Source organism: Lonchura striata, chromosome 19 (assembly GCF_046129695.1).
Source record: "Lonchura striata isolate bLonStr1 chromosome 19, bLonStr1.mat, whole genome shotgun sequence".
In the NCBI taxonomy this organism is placed as follows: Eukaryota; Metazoa; Chordata; class Aves; order Passeriformes; family Estrildidae; genus Lonchura; species Lonchura striata.
Window position 1 is genome coordinate 2,007,226 of NC_134621.1, and position 16,427 is coordinate 2,023,652.

Genomic DNA, 16,427 nt, shown 5'->3' on the forward strand with positions numbered 1-16,427 from the left:
TTCAGTTGTGAGCTGTTCCCCTTTGTCCTGTTGCTCCAGGCTTTTGTCTAAAGCTCCCCTTCAAGTCTCTTGGAACTCGCTTAGGTAAAGAATGGTTGCTGGAAGGTCTCCTTGGAGTCTTCTCTTCCTCAGACTGAACTAGCCCAGCTCTCACAGCCTTTTTTCAGAGCAGAGGGGCTTTATCCCTTGGAGCATCTCCATGGCCTCCTCTGGATTCACTCCAACAGCTCCATGTCCTCCCTCTGCTGGGACCCCAAATACAAAAACACAGAAAGCATTCTTCTGTAAATGAAATTGTCCAGTACAACTAACAGTCTGACCACAAAAACTAATCATAATAATAAAAAAAAAAAGTTGCAGAAGAGAACTCTGAATTAGCAGAAAAAGAAAAGGCAATTTAGTTGATACCTAAGGAAGAGCAATAACATGCTATAAAAGTGTTCATTCCATCACCCTCTATTTTAATATATTCTCTATCCTCACAGATACTTGCTGCATTACGTGTAGCAAGCAGCAGCCATGTCTACAGACGCTGAGATGGCCATTTTTGGGGAGGCTGCCCCTTACCTCCGAAAGTCAGAGAAGGAGAGAATTGAGGCCCAGAACAAACCTTTTGATGCCAAGTCATCTGTCTTTGTGGTACATGCAAAGGAGTCCTATGTGAAGAGCACAATCCAGAGCAGGGAACCAGGAAAAATCACTGTCAAGACTGAAGGGGGAGAGGTGGGTAAAATGATAAATTTACAAACAAGAGTAGATTCCCACTCTGGCTCTTAGCTGACATGTCCTCTGACCTTCTGGCTCTTACCTTCCTGCCCTCTGACAGACCTTGACCGTGAAGGAAGATCAAATCTTCTCCATGAACCCTCCCAAGTATGACAAAATCGAGGACATGGCCATGATGACCCACCTCCACGAACCCGCCGTGCTGTACAACCTCAAAGAGCGTTACGCAGCCTGGATGATCTACGTAAGTGGCAGCAGCAGCTTCCTCTGGGCAGCCTCAGGAGCTGCTGGGCCAGGCTCAGGGGAAGCCTGAGTGCTGTGTCCCTTCCTCACAGACCTACTCGGGTCTCTTCTGCGTCACCGTCAACCCCTACAAGTGGCTGCCGGTGTACAACCCCGAGGTGGTGTTGGCCTACCGAGGCAAGAAGCGCCAGGAGGCCCCTCCACACATCTTCTCCATCTCTGACAACGCCTATCAGTTCATGCTCACTGGTGAGTGGCTCTGTCTGCCTCAGGGGCATTGGACCATGAAATTCTCTGAAGGGATACTCTGTCTCAGCAAAGTGAAGACTTTTTCATTCCTTTCTTGTCTCTGACACACACATCTGTTGGAGTTTGCTATCCTCATAGCATTTTTTCCACTGTGTTAAATTAAAGACACCTCTACATTAAGTGATGTGCTTTGGAAAGGTTTGCTTGTTCAAGTCAAGCTGACATCAGGCAAAACATTAAATTATGTATGTTTCATTCTTTCTCTGTTGCTCATGAATTTTAAGTACCATGTTTCTGCCTTGTTCACAGATCGGGAGAACCAGTCCATCCTGATCACGTACGTACACCCCCTGCGCGGGTCCCTGCGGGGCTGCCCGGTGCCAGGGCCCCTCCTGCCTCACCACGCACCCTCTGCTTCTCTCTTGGCTTGGGCAGCGGAGAATCCGGGGCCGGGAAGACTGTGAACACCAAGCGTGTCATCCAGTACTTTGCAACAATTGCAGCCAGTGGGGACAAGAAAAAGGAGGAGCAGACCTCAGGCAAAATGCAGGTGAGGTCCCAGGGATAGAAACCTGCAACTATCCAATTTCTTGATGAGCTAGACCATGACAAGAAGATATCTCCTTCAGGGGACACTTGAGGATCAAATCATCAGTGCCAACCCACTGCTGGAGGCCTTTGGAAATGCCAAGACCGTGAGGAACGACAACTCCTCACGCTTTGTGAGTTGTTACTTGGGACAACTGTCAACACTAATTTGAATATTCTTGCTGTCCAGATTGGCAAAATAAATCTCAAATTACTGTCCTGCTGCTTCCAGGGTAAATTCATCAGAATCCATTTTGGTGCCACAGGCAAACTGGCTTCTGCTGACATTGAAACATGTAAGACCCTTCTGGCTCGATCTCCCTTCCCTCCTGCCTTCCCCACTTCTTGTGCTTGACTGTGTCCTACTTTCCAGATCTGCTGGAGAAGTCCAGAGTCACTTTCCAGCTCAAGGCAGAAAGGAGCTACCACATCTTTTATCAGATCATGTCCAACAAGAAGCCAGAGCTAATTGGTAGGAAAGATCATGAACTCCTCCATGCAAAGATCATGGAACAACTTTGAATTCCTTTCTGTGTCAATTGTATTTGACCTGGCTCTGTTTTGCCCTTCTTTTCAGAGATGTTACTGATCACCACCAACCCCTATGACTATCTGTATGTGAGTCAGGGTGAGATCACAGTTCCCAGCATTAACGACCAGGAGGAGCTGATGGCTACCGACGTAAGTACTTCTCTCACATGAAATTTAATTTCTCTGACCTTTAACAGCTGGGGTACTCACCATAACAACTCTTTTGCCAGAGTGCCATTGACATCCTGGGCTTCAGTGCAGATGAGAAAACAGCCATCTACAAGCTGACAGGGGCTGTCATGCACTATGGGAACCTGAAGTTCAAGCAGAAACAACGAGAGGAGCAGGCAGAGCCTGATGGCACCGAAGGTACCAGCACAACCCATCCCAGAGCACGGGAGACAATGAACACTCACTGAGCTGTAGGCAGCCCGTGAGGGTCAGAATGATTGACTCAGCCTGTGCATTTCCCTGGTGTCAATATTGTAGAGTCATAGTGGGTCTAGCCAGAGAACTTCTCTGGAGGAACACAACTCAGTGGAACCTGTAGATTATTTTGAACAAAGGAAAAAATTAAGTCCAGTGACTCCTAAAGCATGCTTCTGTTTTTTGTCAGAGTAGGAGTCAGGCAACAGTAATGCAAACTTTGCTTTGGATGGAAACTTCCTAGACCTGACACAGAAACAGGAACATCTCTCAAGTACTAATGAATAATTATATAATTATAGCAGAGTAGCCTATATACAACCACAGTGTGCATATACATACATATATATCTACAAAACTGAAATTTTCTTCTTGTTTCATCTTTCTAGTATGTATGTGCTTTAAATGTCTTGTTGGAAATAACACATAAAAGCAGCTCAACATTAGCATCTGTGTATAAATCTTATATAATGAGGTTTGGCCTTCTCACATTGAAGAACTCTGTAAATAATACGGGTGCTTGCTATCAGCTTCACCGTGGGACAAGACAGACAGCAAATTGGAAAGTGATGACAGATTATCTGCTGTGCTGTGGTGCTTGTATTTGTTAATCTAGCTGCAGATAAAATGGGAACTGGGAAAGACTTAATGTGTTTGATATTTATCCTTAGGTACAATATATTCTGACTGTGAAAGCTGTACAAGATATCCTTGTCATACCTTTAGCATTATACCTCACTGATCTGCCTCTCTCTCTCCATTGACAGGAGAGTATTGCTGACTACAATTTTCAGTGCAGTGTACTTGAATACCAACCATTTTCCCATTCTGTTTATTCAGAAATTGACTGATCTACCATTTTTATGGCCCTCTTGCATGTTCATTGTAAAAATACTGGAATAACATTTACCTTTATTAATCATATAGACTAAATCAGAAAAAAATAGCAAGTCAAGAAAAACTACAATATTTTAAAGGACATGGTAACATATATGAGGCTTCTGTAGAAATCTGAATTACTGCAAGACCCTTTCACTGGAGAGCTAATATCTGATCCTGCTCTATGCTCATTTCCTTAGTTGCTGACAAAGCTGCCTACCTGATGGGTCTGAACTCAGCAGACCTGCTCAAGGCCCTCTGCTACCCCCGCGTCAAGGTGGGGAATGAATACGTGACCAAAGGCCAAACTGTGCAGCAGGTAAGAGACAAGTGAAAATAGGAAAAAAAAAAAGACTTGAATTAAAAATTTCAGTCTTTCTCTTCTGCTGCAGATCATAGCTTTCCTTTAACCTTTTCTTAGGTGTACAATTCAGTGGGTGCCTTGGCAAAATCTGTGTTTGAGAAGATGTTCCTGTGGATGGTTGTTCGTATCAACCAGCAGCTGGACACGAAGCAGCCCAGGCAGTACTTCATTGGTGTCCTGGACATTGCTGGCTTTGAGATCTTTGATGTAAGAGAAGGATCTCTGTAAAGATTTCCTGGAAGAGGCATTGGGAAATTTGAATATTTAGGGTTGGGGTGTGCTTTATTTCAGTTATGGGATATTTCTGTTTATTGGATAATCCTGCCTTTCCTCTAGGAAAGGCATCCTTCTGGTTCTCATTGCATGCAGTATCCCCCAGAGCTGTATGTATTTGTAGATGTTTGTTGTTGAATGAAGAAGTGAAAAATGCATTGAAAACTGTTGAACCGCTGACAAATAATAGCAGAGAGACTTTGAGGAAATTAATATATGTCTTTTTAAAGGAAGATTTTATTAATGCTGAAGCCAGATTTCCTATGAATTCTTGGGAATACAGTGGTCATGCACACAAATTAAAACAAATGAAAAGCTAGACTTGGACTAAGCTCTGCAGATCAATTCAGAGCTTAGAAATATGTTGAGATAGTGCCAGAGCCTAAAAGGTTAGATATATTAGAGGATGGAATATGCAAGACACCTGTCCAGTTCCAGCACTAGAAATTCAAGATTCCAGTCCTGGAGACCGTAATGGGATAAGAATAAAGCCTATTGGAAGATGGAAGGTGTTCCTGGAACTGAAATTCACAAGTAAGTAAATATTTGCCTTCTGCAGTTCAACAGCCTGGAGCAGTTGTGTATCAACTTCACCAATGAGAAACTGCAACAGTTCTTCAACCACCACATGTTCGTGCTGGAGCAGGAGGAGTACAAGAAGGAGGGAATTGAATGGGAGTTCATTGACTTTGGCATGGACCTGGCTGCCTGCATTGAGCTCATTGAGAAGGTTATTTGCCCCCACATGCTTAATAGTTTTTCAGTTATAAAATCTCTATATTAATATTTCTTAAGAAATTTTCTGTCTTGTTTTAAAGGAAGAGCATATTAGGAAGTTTAAACTCTTCCTTATATCTGAATGCTACTACTTTAATTCATTTTGCTTTCCACTTTCACCAAACATGTACAAAATTAATTTTTACATGCTAGATCTTTATTACATCCCAACCCTGAATCTTATAAGGGAGCTTGTTTTTGTATAACTCATGGCATATCCACTAACAAAATGTCCTTTCTGGGAAACATAAGATTACGCACACTGAGCAGGATTTTTTGGTATAACTTTTATCTTCCATTCCTCTTTCTTACATACATTGCCTCTGTATCTTCTTTCCACATTTCCTTCACATGTTGCTATTCTTCCCAGCCCATGGGCATTTTCTCCATCCTGGAAGAGGAGTGCATGTTCCCCAAGGCAACTGACACCTCTTTCAAGAACAAGCTCTATGACCAGCACCTGGGCAAGTCCAACAACTTCCAGAAGCCCAAACCTGGCAAAGGCAAGGCTGAGGCCCACTTCTCCCTGGTGCACTATGCTGGCACAGTGGACTACAACATCACTGGGTGGCTGGAGAAGAACAAGGACCCTCTCAATGAAACTGTTGTGGGGCTGTATCAGAAGTCATCCTTGAAGACCCTGGCCTTGCTCTTTGCATCTGCTGGTGGGGCAGAAGCAGGTGATTTTTTTGAAATCAGTTCTACTATAATTTACAGAATAAGAAATGAAAAATTTTTAAACATATTTTGCAATGATATTTACATTTCTAAAATTGAAAACCCAAAACCTCATCTACATTTTGGATCTCAGTCTAATAAAGGATGTTACTGCTCCCTAGAGACCTTAATAGAGGTATAGGTTTTAGAACGAGGCAGCTGTACTAGACCATTAAGCCAGTCTAGCTGAGAAGCCAAATTTCTGCAATATGGACCATTCTCAAATACTTCAGTGAGTGCAGTCAAATGTATCAACGTGCTGTTAAATTTATGCACACCCTTAGACATAAGAATACATAAACATTTGGTGTATTTACTAGCTATTTGTTCAGTTCCTCAAATATCTTTCTATGCAAAATCTTATGGTTTTTTTCCCAACTCTATTTTCTAAATTTCAGCTTGAAATAATGAGATTTGCTTCTACTGTCATCTGAAAAATTCAAGCTTCTTTTTGTAACTTTAACCACAGTCTGAGTTTGCAAATTTTGATCACATTATTATTTTTGCTAGATTTTTTAAGATGAACATATAAGGTTTTTCAGATTCTGTGTGCTTTTGTTTTTTACGTCCTTATTATTATAAAATAATATTTATATTATTATTTATTATTTATATCTATATTTTAAAAATTATTATTTTTTAGAGAGCAGTGGTGGTGGTGGCAAGAAGGGCGCCAAGAAGAAGGGTTCTTCTTTCCAGACCGTCTCGGCTCTCTTCCGGGTACTGTAGAATAATCATTCTAAACTTACCACATTATGAAAAGAAAAACAGAAGATTCCGTTCAGGAATGCCTTAGATTGATCTAATATATCTTAGTGTTCAGAAAGGATAAAATAATTTGCTTCTAGTAAAGAGGAATTCTTACTGAATATTGGGAAGTATTCTTTCAGAACTGCCCAAAAGTTCTGTAAAGAAATTACTTATCATGGTTTTATTGCAGCGTTTTTATCTTCACCTGCTATTGAGATTGTGTAAGTGACACTTCTAAACTCAAGGCTTTGTTCTTGCTCCTAAGGAAAATTTAAACAAGCTGATGAGCAATTTGAGAAGTACACATCCCCATTTTGTGCGGTGCCTTATTCCTAATGAAACAAAAACACCTGGTAAGTTGTTGAAGCTCAGAGGTGTGATATATCTGATCTTCTTTGTGCAGTGAAATGACATACAATTTCATTCTGTGATTTATTAGGTGCCATGGAGCACGAGCTGGTGCTGCACCAGCTGCGCTGTAATGGCGTGCTGGAAGGGATCAGGATTTGCAGGAAAGGGTTCCCCAGCAGAATCCTCTATGCTGACTTCAAACAGAGGTGAGATTACGTTTCATCACCCTCCACCATATCAACAAATGCTGAATCATTTGCATTTCCTAATTGTTTTAAGTACTGTGGAAGTTGCCTTTAGATATACTATTCTATTTATTTAGATATACAGAAGTAATTTGTCCAAGTGAGTCATTTAGGTTCTTTCTATAGCTACTTAGAAGAAAAAAAAAAAAAGACATTTTCAAAGGTCTGTTATTTATTCCTTATCTTCCTTTGATTCCACAGATACAAGGTGCTTAATGCCAGTGCCATCCCTGAGGGACAGTTCATCGATAGCAAGAAGGCTTCTGAGAAGCTCCTTGGGTCAATCGATGTGGACCACACCCAGTACAAATTTGGACACACCAAGGTACAAACCCCCCATTCACTGCCTGCCTGGGCTTTGCTCTCTCTACTTGATAGTGATGTGCTGCAACATTGCCTCTCTCAAGGTGTTCTTCAAAGCTGGGCTGCTGGGACTCCTGGAGGAGATGAGGGATGAGAAGCTGGCACAGCTCATCACCCGCACCCAGGCCATGTGTAGGGGTTACCTGATGAGGGTGGAGTTCAAGAAAATGATGGAGAGGAGGTAGATATTTACTTGGCTTGCTGGGACAATTGTAATCAGATACTAATGGCATGAACAAAACTGAAAATAAGCTGCTTCACAAAAAGATTCATTTATTTCTCATTAATTCAGTTTGCCAATATGAAAGTATACCCTGAAAACAGATGAAGTAGTAAAAAAGTCCTTCTTAGGAAAACAATTTTTTTAATACTTCGTTGTTGAAGTCATTAAATAGCTATAGCATATGTGTGTTGTGAAACTTAATATCTAGCCTAAGCAAACTATTTTAGGTCACTGCTAAATAAAATGAGAGAAAGACATATTTCTATCATATGAGAAGCATCCTCTTCCCTTTGATAAATTTCATAAAAGTGACTGAGTTAACTTACAGAAGTGTTCCTTTTCATTGGCCATAAAAATAAGCCAAACACCTGGACTCCAAAACTTTACATACAGGTTGATACTCTACATAACACTAGAAGGTTTTCAGGGAAATATATCTATTATATATAAAATGTGATCTAAATATTATTAAGAAATATCTACTGAATAATAAATGATAAATATTTTACACATAGATATATACAGAACTATATATACATACAAATATACTATATATAGATACTACGTATATCTACAATTAAGAAGTATTATGTGTTGAACTTCATGTTATATATACTAACATATACTGCTAAATATGTTTTATAGATTTAAAAATATGTACCAAAATACGTTTTGTTATTACCTTTCAGGGAGTCCATCTTCTGCATCCAGTACAATGTTCGCTCATTCATGAATGTCAAACACTGGCCATGGATGAAGCTGTTCTTCAAGATCAAGCCCTTGCTGAAGAGTGCAGAGTCTGAGAAGGAGATGGCCAACATGAAGGAAGAGTTTGAAAAAACCAAAGAGGAGCTTGCAAAGTCTGAGGCAAAGCGGAAGGAGCTTGAGGAGAAAATGGTGGCTTTGGTGCAGGAGAAAAATGACCTGCAGCTCCAAGTGCAGGCTGTGAGTATTGCTAAACTTTTTTACTTGTAACATCCTATATAAAATCATCCTAAATGTATCAGTAAGACATATTATCCCAAAATAACAATTATTTTAAAATATACACATATTTCATAAAATAGGAATAAAAACCACATAGAATTGCTAAGTTGAAATCAGGAAACCTTATTATATCTGCAATTAATTATTGCAGATGGTTCCTTATGCTTTTAAATCATGAGAGAAATAATCAATTTCCAGTCAGCAAATATTAGAGTTTGCAGTATGTCATTTTAATCCTGCACAGTAACTAACAGAAGCAATTAGAATCACAGAATAGTCTGAGTTGGAAGAGTTTCAGATGGATCATGATGCTCCTAAGTGAATGGCCCATATCAGGATTGAGCCCACAACCTCGGTGTTATTAATACCATGCTCCAACCAAAGGAGCTATCCCGGAGTCTCTATCACATCTTTATAGAAATTCATATACTTTACCGTTCTGATATGATATCAACTGACCAATTAAGGTTGTCTGGATGTCCTAACATATTTAGTTTGGAGAATCACAAGTGAAATCAGCTGAAGGAGTAAGGGCTCTAGCATTTATGGTCCCTGCTTCTTCAAGAAACACAGTGTGAAAGTTCACTGCTTCCCTTTTTCCCTCGAAATAAGAATGTAGCATCATTCATCTCCTTAAAAGTTCATTTACAAGCAAGTATTTGATGCCATTTAGATGTCTACAGACTAAAAGTACATCTGAGAGACTAGTCCCAGGTTGAAAACTGTTTTATTAAATTAATCATATAGGAAGCTGATGGTTTGGCTGATGCTGAGGAAAGGTGTGACCAGCTCATCAAAACCAAAATCCAGCTGGAAGCCAAAATTAAGGAGTTGACAGAGAGAGCAGAAGAAGAAGAAGAGATGAATGCAGAGCTGACAGCCAAGAAGAGGAAGCTGGAGGATGAATGTTCAGAGCTGAAGAAAGATATTGATGACCTTGAGCTAACACTGGCCAAGGTGGAGAAGGAAAAACACGCCACTGAAAATAAGGTATGAGGTAGAACCACTCACTCGCACTCTGGAAAGACTTGTCTTGTTAGAAAATTTTAAGCACCATTTTCTGCCTGTGCTTGCCCCTTTCTTCTCAAAGGTGAAAAACCTCACTGAGGAGATGGCAGCCTTGGACGAGACCATTGCCAAGCTGACTAAAGAGAAGAAAGCCCTCCAAGAGGCCCATCAGCAGACCCTGGATGACCTGCAGGCAGAGGAAGACAAAGTCAATACTCTGACCAAAGCCAAGACCAAGCTGGAACAGCAAGTGGATGATGTAAGCACACACAGAGCAGGAACAGGACAGGTATGGAGCCAGACCTGGCTGGCAGAGCCCTGATGGTCTTGTTGTGTTTAGCTGGAAGGGTCCCTGGAGCAAGAGAAGAAACTGCGCATGGACCTGGAGAGAGCTAAGAGGAAGCTGGAAGGAGACCTGAAGCTGGCCCAGGACAGCATCATGGATTTGGAGAATGATAAGCAGCAGCTGGATGAGAAACTGAAGAAGTAAGTGTGGCTCTGGGGCACCTGAGTGCTGGGCTGGAGCACTTGTCTCTTTGCTTTGAGCTCTAACATGGTTCACTTGGCCCAAAGGAAAGACTTTGAAATCAGCCAGATCCAAAGTAAAACTGAGGATGAGCAAGCCCTGGGCATGCAACTTCAAAAGAAGATCAAGGAGCTGCAGGCAAGTCTCTGTTCCTTCCCCTGCCTTGCTCAGGCTCAGCTCAGGCAGGAGGAGGGCACGGGTGTGAAGGGTCCCTGGTGTTCTGCAGGCCCGTATTGAGGAGCTGGAGGAGGAAATTGAGGCAGAGCGAACCTCTCGTGCCAAAGCAGAGAAGCATCGCGCTGACCTGTCCAGGGAGCTGGAGGAGATCAGCGAGCGCCTGGAAGAAGCAGGAGGGGCCACAGCAGCTCAGATTGAGATGAACAAGAAGCGAGAGGCAGAATTCCAGAAGATGCGCCGTGACCTGGAAGAGGCCACGCTGCAGCACGAAGCCACGGCTGCCGCCCTGCGCAAGAAGCACGCGGACAGCACAGCTGAGCTGGGCGAGCAGATCGACAACCTGCAACGCGTGAAGCAGAAGCTGGAGAAGGAGAAGAGTGAGCTGAAGATGGAGATTGACGACTTGGCCAGCAACATGGAGTCCGTCTCCAAAGCCAAGGTACATAGATATTTCTCCTCATCAATTCAAACATAATCAGATATTTATATTTTAACATAGAAATTTTAGTTAGTCATTGTTTAGAATAAATTATTGCATTTTCCAACCTCAATGTGTGTTTAAGCATTTCAGTATTATTCAAACAATTTGATTATATCATTTCATCCACCCTACCCTGGGCAGGGAATATACAGTTGGAACTGAGGACACAAACTTCATGGAAATATATATCAGTTAACTGAGAAATTTTGGCTTCTGAATAATTCTTACTTACTTTATAAGACTTCATATTCTCACAAATTATAAGGTGAACCATTAAATATCTTTCCTTCCATTCCTCATGTAAACAGGCAAATCTGGAGAAGATGTGTCGTTCACTAGAAGATCAGCTCAGTGAAATTAAGACAAAGGAGGAGGAACAACAGCGCATAATTAATGACCTTAGTGTTCAAAGAGCTCGGCTACAAACAGAATCTGGTAAGATATTTATGTTTTTAATAGAATACTGTATATTACCTGTGTCCTTTAAAAATAAGTAAAACTCACCTGGAGTCTTGAAGGATTGAATATGAACTAAGTTGAAACTGAGCCAAAGAGTGTTTTGTGATGAAGTTGGCCAACAGAATGCTGAGAGAATCCTGAGTTGCATTAGGAGAAGCATTGCCAACGGGTTAGCAGAGAGTGATTGTTCCCCCTACTCATCACATGAGGCCTTGTCTGGATTGCTTGGCCTTGTTAAACCTCCTGAGATTCCCATGGGTCATAATCCCTCTGGATGGCACTGTAGTACTCATTCTGTAAACTCAAGGCTTAATGCAGAGTAAGTCTGGTGGGATTTTACATGATACACCATTTCTTGCCTCTAAGAAATGTGGGTATCAGTGATTAGGAATCCAGGAAAGAAGTAAAAGTTTAAGTCAAAGTATTTGTATATGGGCATTTATTATCAAGATTAATACTTTTATGTAAGTGATAACAAGTTTTTTTTTACTCATCTGAACACTCCCAGGTGAATTTTCACGCCAGGTAGATGAGAAAGATGCTCTGATTTCTCAGCTGTCAAGAGGAAAACAGGCTTTTACCCAACAGATTGAGGAACTCAAAAGGCATCTAGAGGAAGAGATAAAGGTAAGAAGGCTCCCCAAATTCTGAATTGTCCATTGGATTCCTTCTGTATAGAAGAAGCTTTAGATACAAAAGGAAGTACAGAATCAACAAGATGAAAGGGAGGAAAAATCCACTTAAGTAATATAGTGTAAGCCTTGCCATACTAGTTTTGTTCCTCCTTCCCTGCATGTTAATTCCTTTGCAGATTCCCAGACTTCCCATTTTCATTCAGTAGCTTGCCATTTACTCACAGCAGAATCAGTGCCCATCAGCATTTCTGTCAGGAGAACTCCCAGGATATTTTCATTCATTGTCACACTGCTATTCTTCCCCCAGGCCAAGAACGCCCTGGCCCACGCCCTGCAGTCCGCTCGCCACGACTGTGACTTGCTCCGGGAACAATATGAGGAGGAGCAGGAGGCCAAGGGGGAGCTGCAGCGAGCCCTGTCCAAGGCCAACAGCGAAGTGGCCCAGTGGAGAACCAAATACGAGACGGACGCGATTCAGCGCACAGAGGAGCTCGAGGAGGCCAAGTACGTGGGGAAGCAGGATGGCAAATGACTGGAGCAGACCGAAACTGGTCAAGGGAAATTGGAATCTCTCAGAGTGGGTTAAGACAAGGGTGGCACAAAGGCAAGGATATAGTGTATTTGGAAAAAATGGAAGAGAGGGAGGGAGAGAAAAACAGATTGGAAGGGAAAACAGGCTTTAGGACTAGAAGTACTAAGACAGGCCTAATCCTCCTTAAGTGAAAAGACACAGGAGTGATAGATCTTGTTTGCTGCATGCACTCATGGGCAATAAAAAATATTGTGGAAAGCATTTGGATCAAAACTTCCAAAGTGACAAACTCATGACAGTAAAGAACTGACACCCATCCAAGTTCAAACACGGCAATGTGTTGCTCTCCTCTCAGGAAGAAACTGGCCCAGCGCCTGCAGGATGCAGAGGAACATGTTGAGGCTGTCAATGCCAAATGTGCCTCCCTGGAAAAGACAAAGCAGAGGCTGCAGAATGAAGTGGAAGACCTGATGATTGATGTGGAGAGATCCAATGCTGCCTGTGCTGCTCTGGATAAGAAGCAGAAGAACTTTGACAAGGTCTTTTGGCTTCCAGCACCAGCACTCCTGGCCAGAGCATGGCCCCGTGATGGCCACAGCCCTACTCACACCCTGTTTCTCTTCAGATCCTGGCAGAATGGAAGCAGAAGTATGAGGAAACGCAGGCTGAGCTGGAGGCCTCGCAGAAGGAGTCGCGCTCTCTCAGCACGGAGCTGTTCAAGATGAAGAATGCCTATGAGGAGTCCTTGGACCACCTGGAAACAATGAAGCGGGAGAACAAGAACTTGCAGCGTAAGTCCCTCTGCTCCTCCCTGGCCTTTCTCACTATCAGCCATCACCTCCATTGGCCATGGGTCTGTGCCTGCAGGTCTGCAGAGCTGCCTGTCACCTTGGTGGGACAGGGCCCTTCCCATTCTGCTCTGAGCCTGACCATGCCATTGATCTTTGTTCCCACAGAGGAGATTTCCGACCTCACGGAGCAGATTGCGGAGGGAGGAAAGGCAATTCATGAGCTGGAGAAAGTCAAGAAGCAGGTTGAGCAGGAGAAATCTGAACTGCAAGCCTCCCTGGAGGAAGCTGAGGTACACAGCATTATTTCTTCCTGTCTTTTGTGTCTTGGATCTCTATCTTGCTTATCTCATTCTGAGAGAAATGTGGAAAAGAGGTCTTACAAAAGTGGACTTATTATCTAAACATAGTACTCTTTTTTACTCAGAGCTTCAGGTTCAACATTTGTCACCTGAAAAGTATTCTTATTTTTTATTTCCCAGGCCTCCCTGGAACATGAGGAAGGGAAGATCCTGCGCCTGCAGCTGGAGCTCAACCAAGTGAAGTCTGAGATTGACAGGAAGATAGCAGAGAAAGATGAGGAGATTGAACAGATGAAGAGAAACCACCTGCGAGTCGTGGACTCCATGCAGAGCACCCTGGATGCTGAGATCAGGAGCAGGAATGAAGCCCTGAGGCTGAAGAAGAAGATGGAGGGCGACTTGAATGAAATAGAAATCCAACTGAGCCATGCCAACCGCCAGGCTGCAGAGGCACAGAAGAACCTGAGAAATACACAGGGAGTGCTCAAGGTCTGTTAAACAGAAATTGCCTGTAGAGAAATATCTTGATAAATACTTTCAGTCCACAGGAGCTCTAAATCTGCTTATAATTTCGTTCAATGGGTCTACAGGACACCCAGATACACTTGGATGATGCTCTCAGGTCACAAGAAGACCTGAAGGAGCAGGTGGCCATGGTGGAGCGCAGAGCAAACCTGCTGCAGGCTGAAGTTGAGGAGCTCCGGGCAGCCCTGGAGCAGACGGAGCGGTCAAGAAAAGTGGCTGAGCAGGAGCTCCTGGATGCAAGTGAGAGAGTTCAGCTCCTCCACAGCCAGGTGAGGTCATCTGGTAAACACTTTTATGCTTTATTCCAATCACCATTGGATGCTCAACTTGGAGGAAGACAGTCCTCTTTTCTGGATTATTTATCATGTTACTAAAAGAGATCTTTGCTGAAAAAAAAAGTGTGCACTCTTAATTTTTCCCTTACTCTAATTTTGTTAATTTCCTGTGCCATCCTTGGTGGATGAGATGTGGCACAGATTATATTCCTGAGCACTTTTTCAAATTAATGAAAAATGGAGAAAGAAAAAATCAAAATGCTTTTTCCCTAGTGAAAAGAAATTTTACTAGAAAATGTCTGGTATTGCTTTTCCACATAATTATGTCTTAAATTATTTAAAATCCTGTAATGTTCTTGATTTCAAATAATTAACTTACAAAAACAAACCTCTGCTGCTGCTCAACAGAACACCAGCTTGATCAACACCAAGAAGAAGCTGGAAACGGACATTGCCCAGATCCAGGGTGAAATGGAAGATACCATCCAGGAAGCCCGCAATGCTGAGGAGAAGGCCAAGAAGGCCATCACTGATGTGAGTTGGGCACTCCTGGCATTGCTGAGGATGAATGTACTCTCCCCAAAATATCTCCATTCCTAAAATGGCTTTGACCTTTTGCTCTGATCAGGCGGCCATGATGGCAGAAGAGCTGAAGAAGGAGCAGGACACCAGTGCCCACCTGGAGAGGATGAAGAAGAACCTGGACCAGACGGTGAAGGACCTGCAGCACCGTCTGGAGGAGGCTGAGCAGCTGGCACTGAAGGGAGGGAAGAAGCAGATCCAGAAGCTGGAGGCCAGGGTGTGTAGGGCTGGGGCTGTGCCTGAGTGAGCGTGTCCTTGGAGAGACATTGCCAGGGAAGCTGCAGGGATGGGCTTGTCCTTGCAGGTGCGGGAGCTGGAAGGGGAGGTTGATGCTGAGCAGAAGCGCAGCGCTGAAGCCGTGAAGGGCGTGCGCAAGTACGAGCGGAGGGTGAAGGAACTCACCTACCAGGTAAGGCAGGAATCTCCTTCATGTTGATACACTCTTATTCCTGGAACCCAAAATGTAGCCCTGACAGATTTCTCTCTGTTCTGAATCGCACATAGAAAAAGGAGAATAATGAAAGCACCAGAAGGTTACTATCTTTGTTGTCATTTTAACAATATCACTTATCACTTCTGTCTTACGGGGCAGGAATATCAAATATAAATTTTACTCTCCATTTCATGCAGAGGAGGGTAAAAGAGATGCTTCTCTGTCTTTTCATTCTCTTTAGTCAGAGGAAGACAGGAAAAATGTTCTCAGGCTGCAGGATCTGGTGGACAAGCTGCAAACTAAGGTGAAAGCTTACAAGAGACAAGCTGAGGAGGCTGTAAGTATCACTGGGTTCAGTCAGTCTTTATCCAGGTGGAAGTGAGATTCTGTGTTGATGTTTTCCCCTGTGTAGCTCTGTTTGAACCCAGGTCAACATTGTGGTAGTAGGTCTCAACATTGTGGTTGTAGGTCTCTGCTTCGTTTCACTTCCTTTATTTCATATTTTCACCTAGTGGTTTTACAGTGGAACTGTTTTAAAACCTGTTTTATGCTTCCTCCTATCTCCAGGAGGAGCTGTCCAATGTCAACCTCTCCAAGTTCCGCAAGATCCAGCACGAGCTGGAGGAAGCCGAGGAGCGGGCTGACATTGCAGAGTCACAGGTCAACAAGCTCCGAGCCAAGAGCCGGGAAATCAGCAAGAAGGCAGAAAGTGAAGAGTAAATGCCTCCAGTGCTGTAAAGTGAGAGAATTGCACAGAATGTGACATTCTATCACTTTAATTTGTAGTCACTGCTTTGTCCTTCATTAATCTGTAGATGAGCAATGCCTAAATAATAAAAACTTTAGAGCTTATGCCATGTAAATAATGAGGAGTTGAGTGCTGCATTTTAATCATTACTCTGATTTCTTCTAAGGTTTACATTTTACCTTGCTTATTTTAAGCTTATTTATTCAATTAAAAATCTTGCTTCAGTTATTTCAAAGTATTTCAGCCACTTTTAAAGTGGTCCAA

General features: G+C 42.7%; 1 protein-coding gene across 1 annotated transcript; it reads left to right on the plus strand.

The window, feature by feature from the left end:
- The first annotated feature begins 537 nt into the window (after positions 1-537).
- On the plus strand, positions 538-16,135 carry LOC110474914 (myosin-1B). The gene is made up of 38 exons (XM_077787433.1): positions 538-723; positions 827-970; positions 1,062-1,218; positions 1,528-1,555; positions 1,654-1,768; positions 1,848-1,940; positions 2,039-2,102; positions 2,180-2,278; positions 2,384-2,487; positions 2,568-2,706; positions 3,843-3,961; positions 4,064-4,213; positions 4,839-5,009; positions 5,427-5,736; positions 6,417-6,493; positions 6,789-6,876; positions 6,963-7,080; positions 7,321-7,444; positions 7,527-7,663; positions 8,395-8,650; positions 9,440-9,682; positions 9,783-9,959; positions 10,041-10,186; positions 10,274-10,364; positions 10,453-10,842; positions 11,193-11,319; positions 11,852-11,970; positions 12,286-12,482; positions 12,866-13,049; positions 13,136-13,301; positions 13,467-13,591; positions 13,781-14,089; positions 14,191-14,394; positions 14,809-14,934; positions 15,029-15,199; positions 15,287-15,391; positions 15,657-15,752; positions 15,983-16,135. The coding sequence occupies exons 1-38, from the start codon at positions 538-540 to the stop codon at positions 16,133-16,135; spliced, it is 5,808 nt and encodes a 1,935-aa protein (XP_077643559.1).
- Positions 16,136-16,427: the final 292 nt, after the last annotated feature.

What these genes read in the sequence shown, in the direction of transcription:
- LOC110474914 (XM_077787433.1), top strand. Translation starts at nt 538, where the DNA reads ATGGCCATTTTTGGGGAGGCTGCCCCTTACCTCCGAAAGTCAGAGAAG. An exon ending in TATGCTGACTTCAAACAGAG is followed by an intron (nt 7,081 to 7,320) that starts GTGAGATTACGT and finishes TTGATTCCACAG; the next exon opens with ATACAAGGTGCTTAATGCCA. An exon ending in AACACGCCACTGAAAATAAG is followed by an intron (nt 9,683 to 9,782) that starts GTATGAGGTAGA and finishes TTCTTCTCAAAG; the next exon opens with GTGAAAAACCTCACTGAGGA.